The sequence below is a fragment of the Pipistrellus hanaki genome (genome assembly GCF_964339955.1).
Source record: "Pipistrellus hanaki genome assembly, chromosome: 19".
Lineage (NCBI taxonomy): Eukaryota > Metazoa > Chordata > Mammalia > Chiroptera > Vespertilionidae > Pipistrellus > Pipistrellus hanaki.
Window position 1 is genome coordinate 2,940,552 of NC_140521.1, and position 16,602 is coordinate 2,957,153.

The window sequence follows — 16,602 nt, forward strand, 5'->3', positions numbered from 1 at the left end:
GGCCCCGGATCCCTGCTCTCCGGCCAGCACCCCCACCTCCTGGTAGCTCAATGGCTGCCACACCGGAGCGCCCCTGTGCTCCTGCCGCCCTGTCCCCCCAGATAGAGTCTGTGTCCCGGCCTTCGAGACCCCGGACACGCCTGTGGGACCAGGTGCAGGGCGGGGGGGGGGGGCATGACCTTCTGCACCCCGGGGAGGGACCCCGGGTCCGATCCATCGGCTAAGGCCCTCGGGGTCTCCCCTTCAGAGGTCCCTCCTTCCCGAGGGGACACCAGCCCGCCCTCCACGGAGGGGGGCCCGGTGCTTAGGTAACACCGAGACCCCAACCCCTTCTCAGAGGCTGTGTGTGTCCCCACGTGCCCCAGTCGCAGCCACCCCCACCCCCCTCCTCCCGGGCCCTCCCCCAGCCGTGCGGGCGTGCTGATGGGGCGGGGGAGGAGGGGCCGGTCCTGGGGGACCCGGACAGCTGCGCCCCGCAGAGCTCCCCTCTGCCCGGGGGCCACCGGCAGGTGGAGGGAGGCTACCACCCTGAGGTGGCTCCCGGCACCCACGCTGTTCATTTCCGCTTTATCACCGACTAAAGTCCAGGGTCCCAGCCCCTCTTCCTGGAACCTCCTCTCAGCCCAGCCCCGAGCCTGCCTCCTGCCCACTGTCCCCCCAAAACCCTCCATCGACGGGGGGATGGGGGGTGGCCACAGGGTGCTTAGTCTCAAGCAAACCTCCCCAGACCCAGGTGAGTCAGGGCTGCTGCCTGGGGCGCCCGCTACCGGGGGACCCTGATGACTCGGCCTTGGGGGGCCCTGTCCCCCCCATCCCCCATCCCCACCCCCACCCCCACCCCCCACCCTTCCCCAGCTTCAGGGCAGAGCCGCTCCGGAAAACCACAGCGCAGTTTTGTCGAAGGAGAGTTCCTTATAATTTTATCAATCAGATTCTTAGAAGCGAGGGAAAAAGCCGGGCCTCCGCCCCCCTCCCGCCCCCCCTCGCACCCCCCTCCCCCCTCCCCCCCTTTCACTCTCACTTTCTCCCATTCATAATTTCCTATGATGCACCTCAAACAACTTCCTGGACCGGGGATCCCTGCTAAATATAGCCGTTTCTCTGTCTTACACCACAGGCTCCAGTATATAAATCAGGCCCGTTTCCCATCTGAGCATGAAGCTCTGAGAAGGGCCGGCGTCTGAGGTCTCCTCCTCCTCCTGCGGCCCGCGGAGCCAGCCCAGGATGAAGGTCCTGGCAGCAGGTAACCGGCCGCCCGCCGCCCGCCCTCCCGCCCGGCCGTCCGCCCTCCCGCCCGCCGAGCCGGGAGCCAGCCCTCCGATCGGGACGGGGCGCCCGCCCGCCCGCCCGCCCGGCCGCTGGAGGCGCTGGGCGCCGCGGGGCCGGCCGTCCGGCCCGGAGCCCCGGCACATGGCCCGGCCCGGTGCGCCCCGGCCGGCCGGCGGGCGGGCAGGCGGCCGAGGAGGGGGCGCCCAGCCTTCCTCCTCCTCCAGCTCCTGCGGCTCCTGCGGCTCCTGCTCCTCCAGCTCCTCCTCCTCCTGCTCCCGCTCCGTCCAGCCGCCTCCCGCTGCCTGGGGACTCACCCTCCTCTCTCCGTCCGTCTTTCCGCTTTCTCTTTCCCGGCTGCGCCCGCCGCTCGGGGAGGGCCGCGGGCACTCTGGCCGCCGCGCAGGTGCCGCCCCCGCCGCCGCCGGCGGGAGCCGGAGCCGCGGGCTGAGCGCTAGGTGAGCGGCCGTGGAGGGGACCCCCCCCCCAAACCCCCAGGTGTCCCGGGGACTCTGCATGGCCCGGGATGCTGGGCGGAGCGGGATCCTCCCGGGAGCGAACTTGAACTTGAGGCTGTCCCAGCTGGAGGGGGGGGGGGGTCTGAGCAGGAAGCTCCTGCACCCTGCCCCACCCCCCAGCCTCCGGGGTCCCCCAGACTCCGGGCTCCGGGGTACTCCACCTGGGGAGGCCCCTCCGAGGGGACCTGGGAGCCAGCAGGGGGGAGAGCGGGCACCCAGGGGAGGGGCGATCGATGGGGAACGGGCCCAACAGCTCCCGGCTCTCCTGCCACCTTTCACTTTCTTTCCGCCCGCCCACCTGTCTGCCGCGACCTTTTCCCTCCCGGTTGCACCATTTCCCTCTCTTCCCCAGGAGGCTCCGGGCCTGGGGACCCCCTGTCCTCGAGCCCCCCTCACTGCAGCCCCAGGGCCTGGGGCGAGGAGGGGGGAGGGCATGGGCTAGAGCTGAAGTGCCGGGCAGGGCTGGGCTGGGGGTGGTGCAGAGAGTTTGGAGTGAGGATTGGGGATGGATGGGGCGCAGGGCCACAGGCCTGGATGGGGTTCAGAGTTCTGGCAGGGGAGGGGCCGCATGGGGCGGAGGCGGGGAGGACAGAGATAGCAGAGACGGGGCGGGGAGGGGGACCGCATGACGTGACAGATTTGGGAGGGGTCAGTGGGTCAGCAGAGGGCCTATAAAACAGCACGTAGGAACGTGGCCGGCCGGGGAGATGGGACCAGAGGGGGTTTGCTTGTGGTGTGTGTGTGTGTGTGTGTGTGTGTGTGGACCCCCTGGGCAGGGGCCACGGGGCCTCCCAGCCAGAGGGCCAGGGGGCTCGGGGCCGGTGACAGCAGCTCAGGGCCGGCCCCTTCACCCCCGTTCTCAGGGAGAAGCAGGGGGAGAGAGAGGAGGGCGGGAGAAGCGGAGACAGAGTCAGCCGTCGGAGAGGGAGCCACACAGAGGCCGGGCCGCCCGGAGCTGGAGCCGGAGGCCGGGAGGGGGCCGGTGCCCCGGGGCCGGCCAGGGCCCCCTCTGCCCGGAGCCCCCTCGCCCCCCCGCCCCGGCCCGCCCTGACTCCCCCCGCCTGCCCCCCCCAGGCGTCGTGCCCCTGCTGCTGGTTCTGCACTGGAGACCCGGGGCGGGGAGCCCCCTGCCCATCACCCCCCTCAACGCCACCTGCGTCACCCGCCACCCCTGCCACTCCAACCTCATGGGCCAGATCAGGAGCCAGCTGGTGCAGCTCAACAGCAGCGCCAACGCCCTCTTCATCCTCTATGTGAGTCCCCTGCCCCTGTGCCCCCGCCCCCAGCCCCCAGCCCCCAGCCAGGCCCCAGGAAGGGCGGGGGGGGGGGTGTCTGTGGCGCGGGCCTGGGACCCTTTGCAGCCGGAGGGAGAGGACCGGGAGGGCACTTGGTTCCAGCTCCCCAAACTCCCACAGCCCCCGCCCCCGCCCCCCGCCAGGCCCGGAGCCTGGAGTCCCGTCCCCAGGTGCCCGGTGAGGGGCCGGTTCGGGGGCAGAGGAGCGGGGAGACGGGCCCTCCCCCCCATGGAGCCAGAGGCGATGAGGGACCAAGGGGACAGCGTGGGGGTGGGGGGGTCCCGCTGGGAGAGGCAGAGGCTGTGGGTGTGGGGGGCGCAGAGGGTAAAGGGGTACACGGTGGGCACCCGGGCCCTCTATGGTCCCGACCGAGCGGCTGCGGCTGCCCCGTGCCCTCCCCGGTGCACGCCCTGACCCTCCCCGAGTGCGCTCGCCCCGTGGCCGCTTCCGGCCTCGCCTCCGTGCTGACAGGCTGGCAGGAGAGCGGGGGTCCCTGTGCCACGGGGGAGACGGAGTCCTCGGCTCTCCCGTCACCCTGTCCTCCCCCCCTCTCCTCAGTACACCGCCCAGGGGGAGCCGTTCCCCAACAACCTGGACCGGCTGTGCGGCCCCAACGTGACGGACTTCCCGCCCTTCCACGCCAACGGCACGGAGAAGGCGCGGCTGGTGGAGCTGTACCGCATCACCGCCTACCTGGGCGCCGCCCTGGGCAACGTCACGCGGGACCAGCGGACCCTCAACCCCTCGGCCACCGGCCTGCACGGCAAGCTCAACGCCACGGCGGACGCGCTGCGCGGCCTGCTGAGCAACGTGCACTGCCGCCTGTGCAGCAAGTACCACGTGGGCCACGTGGAGGTGGCCTACGGCCCCGACACGGCCGACAAGGACGCCTTCCAGAAGAAGAAGATGGGCTGCCAGCTGCTGGGGAAGTACAGGCAGGTCATGGCGCAGCTGGCCCAGGCCTTCTAGCCGGGGCCACGGCCTTCCACGCAGGGGCCACGGCATCCGCCACGGCCACGGCCACGGACTTCCACGCAAAGGGCCACGGCCTTCCACAAACCGGCCACCGCCTTCCACGCAGGGGGCTCTCGCCACGTGGCCGGGGCCCGAAGCCTCGCCAAACCCAAGTGCCTTTGGCCAGCAGAGCCTGGCGGGCGGGCTGGCCGGCCCGAGCCCCTCCGGGGAGGACTCTGCCAAAACCGAGCAAAAGTCCAAAGAGCTCCCGCCGGGCCCTGGGGCGTGTGGGCTGGACTTCTGCCCCACGTGTCCCCGTGGCCGTGGCTTTTGTGGCCAAACCGAACACGTGACCTCCGGCGACCCTGACCTCGGGCGAGGCGGCAGGGTCGGGGGGATGGCCGGCCCCCCGCGGAGTGACCGGCATCAGTGCCTTTGCTGCCTGTGGGCAGACCTGGGGAGGCCGGGGCGGGCAGGCCACGGGGGCTGGGGTCCCAGGACCCCGGGGCCTCTGGGTGGGTGGGGCGTGGACGTCAGAGAAGGGAGCGCTGGTGGGAGATGTTGGGCCGAGGGTGCCGGACGGAGGGGGTCCCGGGGAGGCAGAGAAGCCGCCGGGGACCGGGAGGTGGGGTGTGGGGGCGGCAGGTGGCAGTCAGGTGCGGAGGCGGGAGGGGACCGGTCTCCCTCGGGGGCCGGTCTGTCCGGGGGGAGGGGGGACGGCGCGAGGCCGCGGGGCCCGGGGTCACACAGGTACTGAGGGGGCAGAGCTGCCTCCGGTCCCCGAGCACGGGGACGGCGGAACTTGAGGTCAGGGTCTCGGGGAAGCGCCCGAGGCCCCGGAGCGCGGTGTGCCGGACCCGGCGCACGTGTCTATTTATTACGATGCCTTATTTATATTAACTTATTGGTGCTTTCCGTGGCCAACGCCCCCTTCCCCTGTTCTCTACCCCGTAGAAATGATAGGGTGGCCCCTCTCGGAGCCAGGGCCGGGCCGGGCCGGAAACGGAAGATGTTACACGTGGGAGGAGCCTTAGGGGAGGAGCTGTGTTTTGGGGTGTTCGGCTGGGCACGCTGTGGAGTGGCTCGAGGGGGGTCTGTTCCCAGGCCAGGACTGCACGCTGCTGGGCTCCAAGGGGTCATTCAGTGCCCGTTCTCGGGGTGCCCCTGGGACTGTGCAGAGAGGGGCCAGGCAGCCGGGGGGACCTGCCTCTGGACTAGCCGCTGTGGGGGGGTGGCTGGAGCAGCCGGGACCCAGCAGCACCCAGCAGGCTCACCCACAGCGGGAGGCGCCTTCTGGGGTGGCCCGGACACCCACGGAGGGCGAGCGGGCGGGTGAGCGGGCGCAGGGCCTGGCCGGCCCTCAGGACGGGGCAGGGCAGGGCAGGGAGGAGGCCCTGGGATGCGGACCAGGAAGCTGTGGTCCCTCCCGGCCCCCCTCCCCCCAGGCCCCCACCCATGTCTGGGCTCCCAGGCAGGGAACCCGATCTTTCCCTTTGTGCCGGGGCCAGGCCAGCGGAGGAGCGCCCGCCCTCTGGGCTGGGAGCTGGGGCAGCTGCGGGGAGCGGAGCCGAGCCGCGTCTGGCTGCTTCTCAAACCCCGAGCGGCCGGCCCCTCCCGTCCCTGCGTCCGTCCGTCCGTCCGTCCGTCCATCCGTCCCAGCAGCTCAGCCAATGCAGAGGCAGCACTTTCCCCCACCCCCCACCCCCACCCCCACCCCCACCCCCACCCTCACCCCCACCAAGGGCAGGTGAGCAGGCTGCAGGCCGGCCGGCCTGGTGGGGGTAGGGGGCGGAGTTGGAGTTGTCTGGACTAGGATGTCAGGGGGCTGTCAGGGACCGTGGAGACCCCATGCTTTCCGACGGGCCGATGGGTTCGAATCTCAGCCCACCGCCCGCCTCCTCTCTCCGGCTCAGAGGCCTGGCAGGTGGGTCACACACCATGTCAGCACCCCGTGGACACGGACACCCGCCCTGCCCCCCTGTGCCAGGCCAACCTGGGCCGCCTCTGGGGCTCAGGGGCCAGCACAGCCCTGGCTCCCTCGCCCCGCCCTGCAGGCTCCCGGGCCGAGGGGAGGGCGGGGGCCGTCCCGTTGTGTTCCATGGAGAGAGGCGCACCGGGGACCTTATTTATTATTTAAATCGTCAAGCAGCAAAGCACCGCTCGTGTATTTGTCTCCCCTCCTTGTTGTCCTCCCCCTCCCCCCTCCCCTCTTCCCCCCATTCCTGTCCCCTCCGTGGGGACGTGCCCCCTGGCGGAAGCAGCCCAGCTCCGCCCGGATGGCTCTCCAGAGGAGACAGCGTGTGGGGTTGGAGCTGGGAATCCGGGAGAAGCTCATTCCCTTTTGGATGGTACAGATGCTCTTACCTTCGGACCACCACCCCTCCCCCGCCCCGGGGCCCCCCCAAACCCCTGCCCCTGGGCGCCTCTCCCCCCCCCCCCCCCCCCCCCGCTAGCTCCGGGCCCCGCGAGCCCTCCCGGATTCCCCTCGTCCGTCCGTCCATCCTTCCTCCTGGACGGGCCTTGGCCTTGGGGACGAATTCCTCTGTGATGAATGTACCCTGTGGGAATGTTTCATACTGACAGAATTATTTTTATTTATTCAATGTCATATTTAAAATATTTATTTTTTTATACTGAAGGAATCCTTTTTTTTTTTTTTTAAGAAGAAGAAAAAGAAATTAATAAAGAATCTGCTCTTGGCAAGCTCTCCCGAGTGTCCTGATGTGGGGAGGTGGGGCTGGAGGGGTCGGGGAGGAGGTGTGTCCTGCGCAGGCCGCCGTAGGGTGGGGCCCTGCCCCGCTGAGGGCAGGGGCTGGGCGAAGGGGGTGCCTCCGCTCACTGCAGGGGCCAGCGAGGGCGAGGGCGGGGGTGGGCTGCCCAGAGGGGGGAGGGGAGCACCTCGGTGTCTTTGCTCCTTCACTCCCATCCCTTCCCTCACCTCTGTGGCCCCAGGAGTCCCATTAAACAGAGGGGGAAACTGAGGCTCAGAGCGGTGAGGCCACGTGCCCAGGGCCACAGCTGCTCAGGGCCACCCTCGAGTTCCACCTCCCAGGCTGCCTCCGCTCCACAGAGCCTCAGGGACCTGGACCCGCGGTCGGCAAACCGCGGCTCTCTGGCCCCTGGAGTGTGGCTCCTCCACAAAACACCACGGCCCCGGGAGGGTCTGTGTTGAAGACGCGGCGTCGGAAGGAGTCGAAGTTTAAAACGTGTGGCTCTCCAAAGACACGTCCGCCATGGTCCTGCTGGTGTTTGGCTCGGCGGACGAATGCGTTTGCCGACCATGGGCCTGGACCACGCCAGCTGCCCAGGCCCCCGCCCGCAGAGTGGACCGTGACCCTTCGAGGGGAGGTGCGAGCCGCAGGCTTGAGTGAGTGAATGAATGAGTGAGTGAATGAGTGAGTGAATGAATGAGTGAGTGAGTGAATGGCTCTGCAGCAGGAAGTTCAGGGTTCCCGTCCGGGACCAGGCCGGACGCCGGGGCCGGAACCAGGGCCTTCCGGTCCGGCTCTCCTGGGCCTGAGCCGCCCTCCCCAGCGGCCACGGCCATCTTCCCTCTGCCTCGGCCCTGGGGCCTGCACCCCGCTCGGTCCCCAGCCCCCCGGGACCCTTCCCTCGGGGAACGAGGGAGTCTGAGGCCACAGGACCACGGACACCGAGCATCGCCCCTGCACGTGGCTCTGGGGTTGGGGTCTGGGCCGCCCCAGCGGAGGTCCATCTGGGCCTGGGGCGTCTCTCCCGAGGGTCCCCTCCGGCTGGTTCACGGATGTCTGCCCGGTCAGGCCCCGTGCTGGCGGCGGGACCCAGTCCGCTCCTCCCGGGCGCTCCCAGGCCGGTGGGGACCCGGAGGAGCCACCTGGGATGTGGGAGTGATGGGGGGAGGGGCGCCCGCAGGTGCCGGGGGAGGTGGGGAGACCCCTGGCAGGGCCCCCCTGCTTCCTGGGCAGTGACAGCCACGCCCGGGAGCTGATCAGGAGCTCAGAATCCTTCCCCCCTCCCCGCCCCCCCCCAGGCCTGCTGTGTCCAAGCCTGCCTCCCCCGCCCCCCAAGATCCCAGACAATCCGGGGCAGTTCGGTCTGAGCCAGCTGCTGGGGCGAGGCCTGGAGCCGCGGCGCACAGCTGTCCGGCCTCTGCCTCCCCAGCTCCAGCCTCGGCCTCGGCCCGCCCTGCGGCTCCGGCTGCGCCAGGCCACACCCCCGAGCCCTGTCCCTTCCCCTCGCTCCTGGGAGCCGGGTCCAGGCTTTCCCAGAAGATCCCTTTCCTCGGAGACGGGGGAACAACACGAACGCCACAGCACAGGGACGAGGGGCGGTGCGGGGTGCAGCCCCCGGGCCGTCCTGCGGGCGGGGGCCGGGGGGCACCTCTGTCTGCGGGGCGCTCACTCAGGTGCTCGTTCCCGGCCGCCCGGCAAGAGAGCCAAGGACGGCTCCCCGGTTACTGGCGGCCGGAGGGAGGGAGGTCCCTGCTCTGCTGGGAAGCCCCCACCCCTGAGTCTTGGGCCCTGTGACCCCCCACCCCACCCCCGGTGAGGGCAGCGCCCTCCGTGGGGAAGGGGGTCCTGCCCGCTCCCAGGGCCGCCCAGAGGCGCCAGGAGGCCGCCATGCCGTGTACGTGGGGCGGCGGCCCACCCGCAGGTGGAGGTGGGAGCGAATGAAGCTCAGGCAGCCACGCCCGCCCCCTCCGCGGGGCAGGGCCTGGGGTCCACTCCCCTCCCCTGCCGGTCGGGGCCCAGGCCCGGAGGCCAGGCGGGCGGGAAGGGGCGCAGGGTGGGCCTGTGGGGGGGGGGGAAGGCACTATGTGTGTCTGACGGGGGGAGGGGGGGCTCAGACCGGCCTCGGTCCTGGGGTTCCTGCGAGGAAGGAATTCAGAGCCAGGACCCCCAACGGTAAGAGCGGTTCCCGGGCCGACGACGGCAGAGGCAGGAGGAGCGGCTCCTGGAGGCAATGGGCCCCGCAGGCAAGTGCTCGGGGCCGAGGCAGGGCCCTGGGAGCTTGGCAGTCAGGGAGCTCAGGGGGGCCTAGCCCCGTGGTCGGCAAACTGCAGCTCGCGAGCCACGTGCGGCTCTCTGGCCCCTTGAGTGTGGCTCTTCCACAAAACACCACGGCCTGGGTGAGTCTGTGTTGAAGAAGTGGCGTTGGAAGAAGCTTACGTTTAAAAAAATGTGGCTCTCCAAAGACATGTCCATCGTGGCACTGATGGTATTTGGCTCTGCAGACAAATGAGTTTGCCGACCACTGGCCTAGAGGTCAGGGGCTGGGGGCCGGGGGAGGGGGAGGAAATGGAGAGGGAAGGGGAGGCTGGGCAGCTCCCGGAGGGAGAGCACCCCGGGTCCTCTGTCCTCAGGAGTTCAGGGCGGGGATTTTGGAGAAGGTTCCGGAAAGACCTTCCAGAACGCTCAGCGGCGTCTCGGCTTCCCAGGTGTGTCCTCTCAGGGTGCGGCCTCCACCTGGCGGACGGCTGGGCCGGCACCAGGCCGGGCCCTGATTCGGAGCAGCTGGTCCTGCCCGCGGCCGCGGCCGCTCCTTGCTCTCGGGGAGGAGAGGTCAGGGGTCCTGGGGGACCTCCTGTGCCCGCCCCTCACCCCGGCTCTGCCCACGTCTGTCCACGGGCCTGTAGCAGACAGACCCCAGCTGACGGCTTCTCTGAGGCCCCGGAGCCCCAGCCCTGAGGAGACCCGCACCGAGAGGCCCCCACGGCCCAGAGGCCCAGCCCAGCCTCCTCCCACCCAGGCTTTCTTTGGGGGGGTCAAAGGTCAGGGGGAACCCTCACCCCCCCCCAAGAGGAGGATGGCCAACAGCCACGCCCCTGGGTGCACACGCCCAGGGCTCAGGGGCGGTTCTGTCCCATCATCACGGCCCCCCATTCTGAGGGCCGGTGACTGTCTCCATGTGACAGAGGGAGGCCTGGGGTGTCACTCAGTTTGGAGGTATTTGCTTATCTTCTTTAAAAAAAAAAAAAAAAAAAAAAAAATATATATATATATATATATATATATATATATATATATATATATATAGATTTCAGAGAAGAAGGGAAGGAGAGGGAGAGAGAAACATCTGTGATGAGAGAGCATCATGGATCGGCTGCCTCCTGCACACCCCCCACCTGGGGATGGAGCCCGCGACCAGGGCCTGTGCCCCGACCGGGAATTGGACGGTGACCTCTCGGTGCCAGGGTCGGTGACCTCTCGGTGCCAGGGTCGGTGACCTCTCGGTGCCAGGGTCGGTGACCTCTCGGTGCCAGGGTCGGTGACCTCTCGGTGCCAGGGTCGGTGACCTCTCGGTGCCAGGGTCGGTGACCTCTCGGTGCCAGGGTCGCCGCTCCATCGCTGAGTCACCCTGGGCCCAGCGATAGTGGCTTATCTTTCATGTCCATCACCTGTCACTCCCCTGGTCTGCACCCTGAGGGCGGCTGCGAGCCCAGGTACTCTGCTCAGAGGCAGAAAGAAGTTAACGTCTCAGCTCGCCTCTGCCCTCCATCCGGCCTCGGTGGAAGGGGAATTCACCGATCACACTTAAAAAAAAAAGCCCACGTTTTCAGCAACGAATCTGACGCCATCACGGAGCCCCTGTCCTGACACAGGGCTCCCTCTGTTCCAAGCAGCGCGGAGAGGCATGTCATAAGAACACGGACACACAGGCAGAGCGGATCCGCCTCAGGGGCGGTGAGAAAGCTGAGACCGCAGAAGGAAAGCAAACAGATGTTTCGGGTCGACCGGGGGCCGCAGAGTTACCGCGGCTGAGCTGCAGGGTTGGCTCGAGATCCCTGGCAGCCGAAGGGAAAAGGGAAATGTGATCTGAACTCAAGCAGCTTCCGCCGTCGGGAAAGAGGAGGCTTTCGCAGAGCCTGGTGGGGTGTGTGTGTGGGGGTGGGGTGGGAGCAGGGACGTCTCCTTTGAGACCCACGGCGGGTGGATGAGGTGCCGGCCTCTATCTCTTCCTTCTGCGACAGCCTTTGCGAACGCGAATTCCCAGCATCCAATGCAACCCAGGGAGGGGGGTCCTAGGAGGACCCAGGACGACACAGACACCAACCAGGGCCTTGGCCTGACCCACAAGAGGACTCCGGGGTCCCCAGGGGGCAAAACGGGGGTCTCCTGAGCTCCCCCAGAATTTAGAAACACCTTTTATTTTTTTATTTATATTAATATATATATATATATATATATATATATATATATATATATATATATATATTTTAATTGATTTTTTTACAGAGAGGAAAGGAAAGGGATAGAGTTAGAAACATCGATGAGAGAGAAACATCGACCAGCTGCCTCCTGCACACTCCCCACCGGGGATGTGCCCGCAACCAAGGTACACGCCCTTGACCGGAATCGAACCTGGGACCTTTCCGTCCGCAGACCGACGCTCTAGCCACTGAGCCAAACCGGTTTTGGCTAGAAACACCTTTTAATCGATGGCTGTTCTTCCTACAACAGGGGAGATTCTGTGAGGCCGGAGGGAGGCCCGGTGGTGCATGAGGGCAGGGCTGGGAAGGACGGCAGGGGACAGGAGCAGGGACCTGGGGGTCAGCGGGCCTCGAGCCTGTGGCCCTGGCCACCCGGGTCCTCCAGGGTCCGGGGAGAGCCTCCCGCTGGGCGACCAGCCTCAGCATCCCAGGACGTTCCCTCGCCCCCTCCCGCCTGGAGACGGAGCCCGGCCGATCCCTCCCTCGGACGGGGAGGGGGGTGCACCGCCCTGCGCTGGCCTAGATGCAGGGGCCAAGTATTCCAGCTATGAGGCCGCGGCCAGGCCCTGCCCGCTCGGCCGCGGTGACCAGGCCGTGAGGAGGAGAGAGGGCGTCTCCGGGGGCCGCGGCGGGCGGCGTGCCGGCGGGAGCTCGGGCCCGGGGGCTGCGGGGTGAGCCGGGCAGACGGGCCTGCCCTGCAGACGGAGCACAAAACCGCCCGCCGGGAGGAACTATGTGTGTGAGGCATTTTTGTCATTCCTGGAGGCCCGGCCAGCGCCTGCCCAGACGGTCAATGAATCAAAGCCGGGAAGGGCCCTACCTGTCAGCAGGCCGCCTCTGGCCCCGCGCCCCCGGCCCCGCCCCCGGCCGCCCGGCTGCCGCAGGCCAGCTGGCCGCTGCCCAGCTCTTTGAAGAAGCATGTGTCACCGACGGCCAGACACGGGCAGAACTCGAGGCATTTTCCCTCGCCGCCCGCCCTGGCCGCCCCGGCCGCCCGCCCGCCCCCCGGCTCCAGGGAAACGCTGGGCCCAGGCCCTTCCTCGCCCGGGAACCTGTGTGCGGGGCCTTATTTGGGGAAAGAGTCTTCGCAGAGGTCACCAGGTCAGGGATCTCGAGGTGAGATCATCCGGATCACTCCCAGGGAGCCCTCCACCAAGGACAAGTGTCCTTAGAAGAGACCCGGCAGGGGGCCGAAGCCTGTGTGGCTCAGTGGATAGACAGAGCGTCGGTCTACGGACTCAAGGGTCCCAGGTTCGATTCCGGCCAAGGGCATGTGCCTTGGTTGTGGGCGCGTCCCCAGTTAGGGGGCGTGCAGGGGGGCAACTGATCGATGATTCTCTCTCATCAGTGTTTCTAACTCTCTATCCCTCTCTCTTCCTCTCTGTAAAAAATCAATAAAATATATTAAAAAAAAGAAGAAGAAGAAGAAGAAGGGACACGGGGTGGGGTGAAGGAGGGAAGGAGGGAAGGAGGGAAGGCAGAGGCAGGCATTGGTGTGATGCGGCCGCAGGCAAGGAGTGCCAGGGGCCCTGGACCTGGCATGGGGGGGGCTGTTTCTCTGTTTTCCGCGACCCGCACGGAAAATGACGGGTTCCTGATGGTGACTCTGCTGAGGGAAACCTCAGGTCTCCCGGAGGCAGCAGAGGCGGTCTGGGGGTTCAGGGAGGCCTCTCTCCGCCACACCTGCCCCTGGCCGCGGCCGGGGACCCGGACCCCCCACTGGTTTCGGCTGCCTCACCTTCCAGGAGCCTGCTCCCCCCGCCCCCCAGGACCCCGGGAGGTCCTGCTTCCCAGCAGCCGCGAACCCCCAGGAGAGGCGCTGGGGGGGGGGGGGTGAGGTCAGCCCCACGTCAGCCCCTCTCCTTCCCGCCGCCGTGGCTGGGACGAGGCCCGGAGCCGGTGCCAGCCACGGGGAGGTCTGTCCCCGCTCCGGCCAGACCACAGGCAGCCGCTGGGCCGCAGCCAGGCCGGGGGGCGGGGGGGGATTCTCAGCCCCGAGCTCCCCTCTGCGGGCCCGGGACCCTCCCCTCCCCCACCCCCGATCCCAGCCGAGAGCTGCTCCGGGCAGGTGAGCTCACTTTCTCCGCCAGGCCTGCCTGGTGCCGATGCCGCCACCCACACAGGCCCTGCACCCAGCCTCCTGCTCAACGCCCCCAGCAGCAGCCCGGGCCCCAGTGCTCCCCCCTCCCCTCCTGGGGGCCCCCAAACCTCCTCCCCAGCAGCAGCCCCGGCCCCAGTGCTCCCCCTCCTCCCCTCCTGGGGGCCCTCAGGGTGGCCCCAGCACCTGGTGAAGGAACAGAGCTGGGGGAGGAGGTGACGGAGCAGAAATGGGACCCTCAGGTCCCCTGGCCGCCCTGCGGAGTCCGAGGGTCCCCGAGCACCGGCAGAGCCAGGCGGACAGGCAGACCCACCTCGGGCCCGGGCACCGCCCGAACACGGCCTGGTGGCGTGCTCCGTGCCCTCAGCCACGGCCACCGCGTGGCCCAGACCAGCCTCCCCCTGGCGAGGGTCCCGCCCTCTGGCTGCCGGGGGGCTGTTGCCAAAAGCCTGGGCGGGATCGGGGTGAGCGGGGCTGCCCCCTCCCGGGGCCCAGACCTCCGCCCTAGAATCAGTTCCCCGCTCGGCGTCAGTGCGTCCCCCTCCCCTCCCCCAGAGGACACGGGTGACGTCTGGGGACCTTGTTCGTCACACGTGACAGTGCGTGTGCCACTTGCTGGTCTGTCGTGGGGGCGGGGGGTGCTGCTGACCACACTGCAATGCACAGGATACCCCCCCCCCGAGTCACTGGCCCCCATGTCGCTGGGGCCTTGGGAAGCTCTGATCCCAGTGAACCCCTCCACCACCCTCACCTCCCGGCCCCAATCTGCTCCCCGACGAGACCCACCTCCCCAGAAACTGTTAGGTCTGCGCCTGCAGGCCTTATTGGTGCGCCCGTGTGCGCACACATGTACACACACGCACACACACACGCACGCACACACACACACACACGCACACACACAAACGCCCGCGCGCGCACACACACACACACACACGCACACGCACACACACACACGCCCGAGCGCGCACACGCACACGCCAGGAACCCAGGTCAACAGCAGCACAAGTTCACGACCAGGGCCAGGGATCAAGCCTGCAACCAATCCGTGTCTTAGATTGGAACCGAACCCGGGAGGGACCCTTCCGTCCGCAGGCCGGCACTCTGGCCACGGAGCCACGCCGGCCAGGGCCGCCTCACCCCTCGGTGTGGAGAGGATGGGGGGGGGCACCCCAAAAGGGCTGCCGTCTGCTGGAGGGTGCAGGTGGAGGTGTGGGGCGTCAGGGGTGGGGAGGGGAGACAGGGGAGGGCCTGACCCTGACCGGGCCAGCAGCCGCCTCCCCTTCCTGCTTTCCTGTCCCCGTTCCCAGGAGTGTCCTGGCCGGAGCCGCAGCTGGCCGGGCCGGCCTGACCCCGGTGGCCAGGCCCGGGAACCCGAGGCCACACCGTGTGGACTTCCTGCCGAGCTCAGCCAGCCCCCGGCCGGGCAGCCCCGGGCACACGGCTGACCAGCAGCCCCTCCCAGCAGCTGCCCGGACGGCCGGATGCCCGGATGGCCGGACGGCCGGATGCCCGGACGGCTGGATGGCCGGATGCCCAGATGCCCGGACGGCCGGATGGCTGGATGCCCGGATGCCCGGATGGCCGGACGGCCGGACGGCTGGATGCCTGGATGCCCGGATGGCCGGACGGCCGGATGCCCGGATGCCCGGATGGCCGGACGGCCGGATGCCCGGATGCCCGGATGGCCGGGGGTAAGGAACACGGCCCGGGCCCTCTGGGCGGGCGTGGCGGTGGAGGGCGGCGGTGTGACAGCCCCCCCTGCGCCCGCCGTACCCGGGACCCCCCCGCCCTTGGCACCGCTGGCCCCCCAGCCCCTCCGCGCGTGAGAGGCTCCCGCACCATGTTGTTTTCCCGTCGGCCCCGCTCCCGCCGGCTAATCTGATGAGCTCGCTGCCAGCGATGACGGAGGCCGAGAGGTGCCCGGGCCCGGAGACACCCCGGCCACGCGGCTTCGTCTTAACTGGGGCCGCGGCCGGCGGTGACTCACGGTGGAATGTCAGGCCCCCGGCGGCGGACGGGGCCGTAAAGTTTACTGACGTCGAACTCATCCCGTCGGCATGCGCTGGTTTACTTTCGCGAGAGCCCCGCCGGAGAGACTGCCTCCCCGTCCGTCCGTCCATCCGTCCGTCCGTGTGTTCGCGCCGCGCCCGGCCCCTGCCGTGTCCTCGGGTGCCGGGGTGGACACACGGGACCTTGTTCACGGGCCCCGGAGCCGGGAGACACGGAGCCTCGGGGGAGGGGTGTCTGTCCCTGCGGTCGGCAAACTGTGGCTCGTGAGCCACCTGCGGCTCTCCGGCCCCTGGAGTGTGGCTCTTCCACAAAAACGCCACGGCCTGGGCGAGTCTGTGTTGAAGAAGTGGCGTCAGAAGTTTAAGCTTAAAAAATTCGGCTCTCCAGAGACACATCCGTCGTTGTGCCGTGGCTGTTTGGCTCTGTGGACGGATGCGTTTGCTGACCGCGGGGCTGGACCCAGCGTGGGTTCCACGGCTCTCTCTCTCTCCCTTCCCCGGGGAAGTTCATGGGTGGTCCGAGAATTAAACAAACAGAACAAACCCTGGGACCCTTCAGTCCACAGGCCGGCGCTCTATCCGCTGAGCCGAACACATATTTATGTCAGAGAACAAGGGAGAGGAAGAGAGGGGTAGACACATCCGTGACGAGAGAGAATCGTCCGCCAGCTGCCTCCTGCACGCCCCGCCCTGGGGATCAAGCCCACAACCCGGGCACGTGCCCTGACTGGGGATGGAACGTGGCCTCCTGGTTCAGAGGCCAAAGCTCCACCCTGAGCCACGCCAGCCGGGCCCGGCCTCCCCTCCTCGACGGAACCTTTTCCCGACGCTCACCCACCGGCTCCCGGCGGAGGTGACACCCGGACCCTCGGGCCCCTGGTGGAGCAGCGGCCACGGCTCTGTTCGTTCCTCTCCCGTCGGCACCCGGCCCTGGCCCAGCCCGGAGCAGCCAGCACGCCGCCCGCGTGGCCGATGTGAAGGCGCTGCAGCCCGGCCCCCCGACACCCCCGTTTCCAGGCGGTTCCCAGGCCCGGGCGCCGGGCGGGTGCTGTGGGAGGCCCGGGCGGGGGAGCCACGTGCACGGGGACACCCCTCCCTGCTGAGCCTCCGTTTCTTATTCAGTGAGACAGGGAACGTGCGCACCGCAGCCCTCAGAGGGCGGGAACGTGCTGGGCGGCAGGGGGACCGGCCGGGTGTCTCCCCCGGGTCCCCGTCACCCACACACGGCCCGCCGGGTGCTCGGGCCGCGGCCTGGAGCCCTGGCCGGGCA

General features: G+C 68.6%; 1 protein-coding gene across 1 annotated transcript; it reads left to right on the forward strand.

The window, feature by feature from the left end:
• Nucleotides 1-1,028: 1,028 nt before the first annotated feature.
• On the forward strand, nt 1,029-4,151 carry LIF (LIF interleukin 6 family cytokine). The gene is made up of 3 exons (XM_084867530.1): nt 1,029-1,243; nt 2,859-3,037; nt 3,638-4,151. The coding sequence occupies exons 1-3, from the start codon at nt 1,225-1,227 to the stop codon at nt 4,046-4,048; spliced, it is 609 nt and encodes a 202-aa protein (XP_084723656.1). The 5' UTR covers nt 1,029-1,224; the 3' UTR covers nt 4,049-4,151.
• Nucleotides 4,152-16,602: the final 12,451 nt, after the last annotated feature.

Bases quoted from the DNA above. Each gene is read 5' to 3' on its own strand.
- LIF (XM_084867530.1), top strand. The intron at 3,038-3,637 runs GTGAGTCCCCTG...CCCTCTCCTCAG, and splicing joins ACGCCCTCTTCATCCTCTAT to TACACCGCCCAGGGGGAGCC.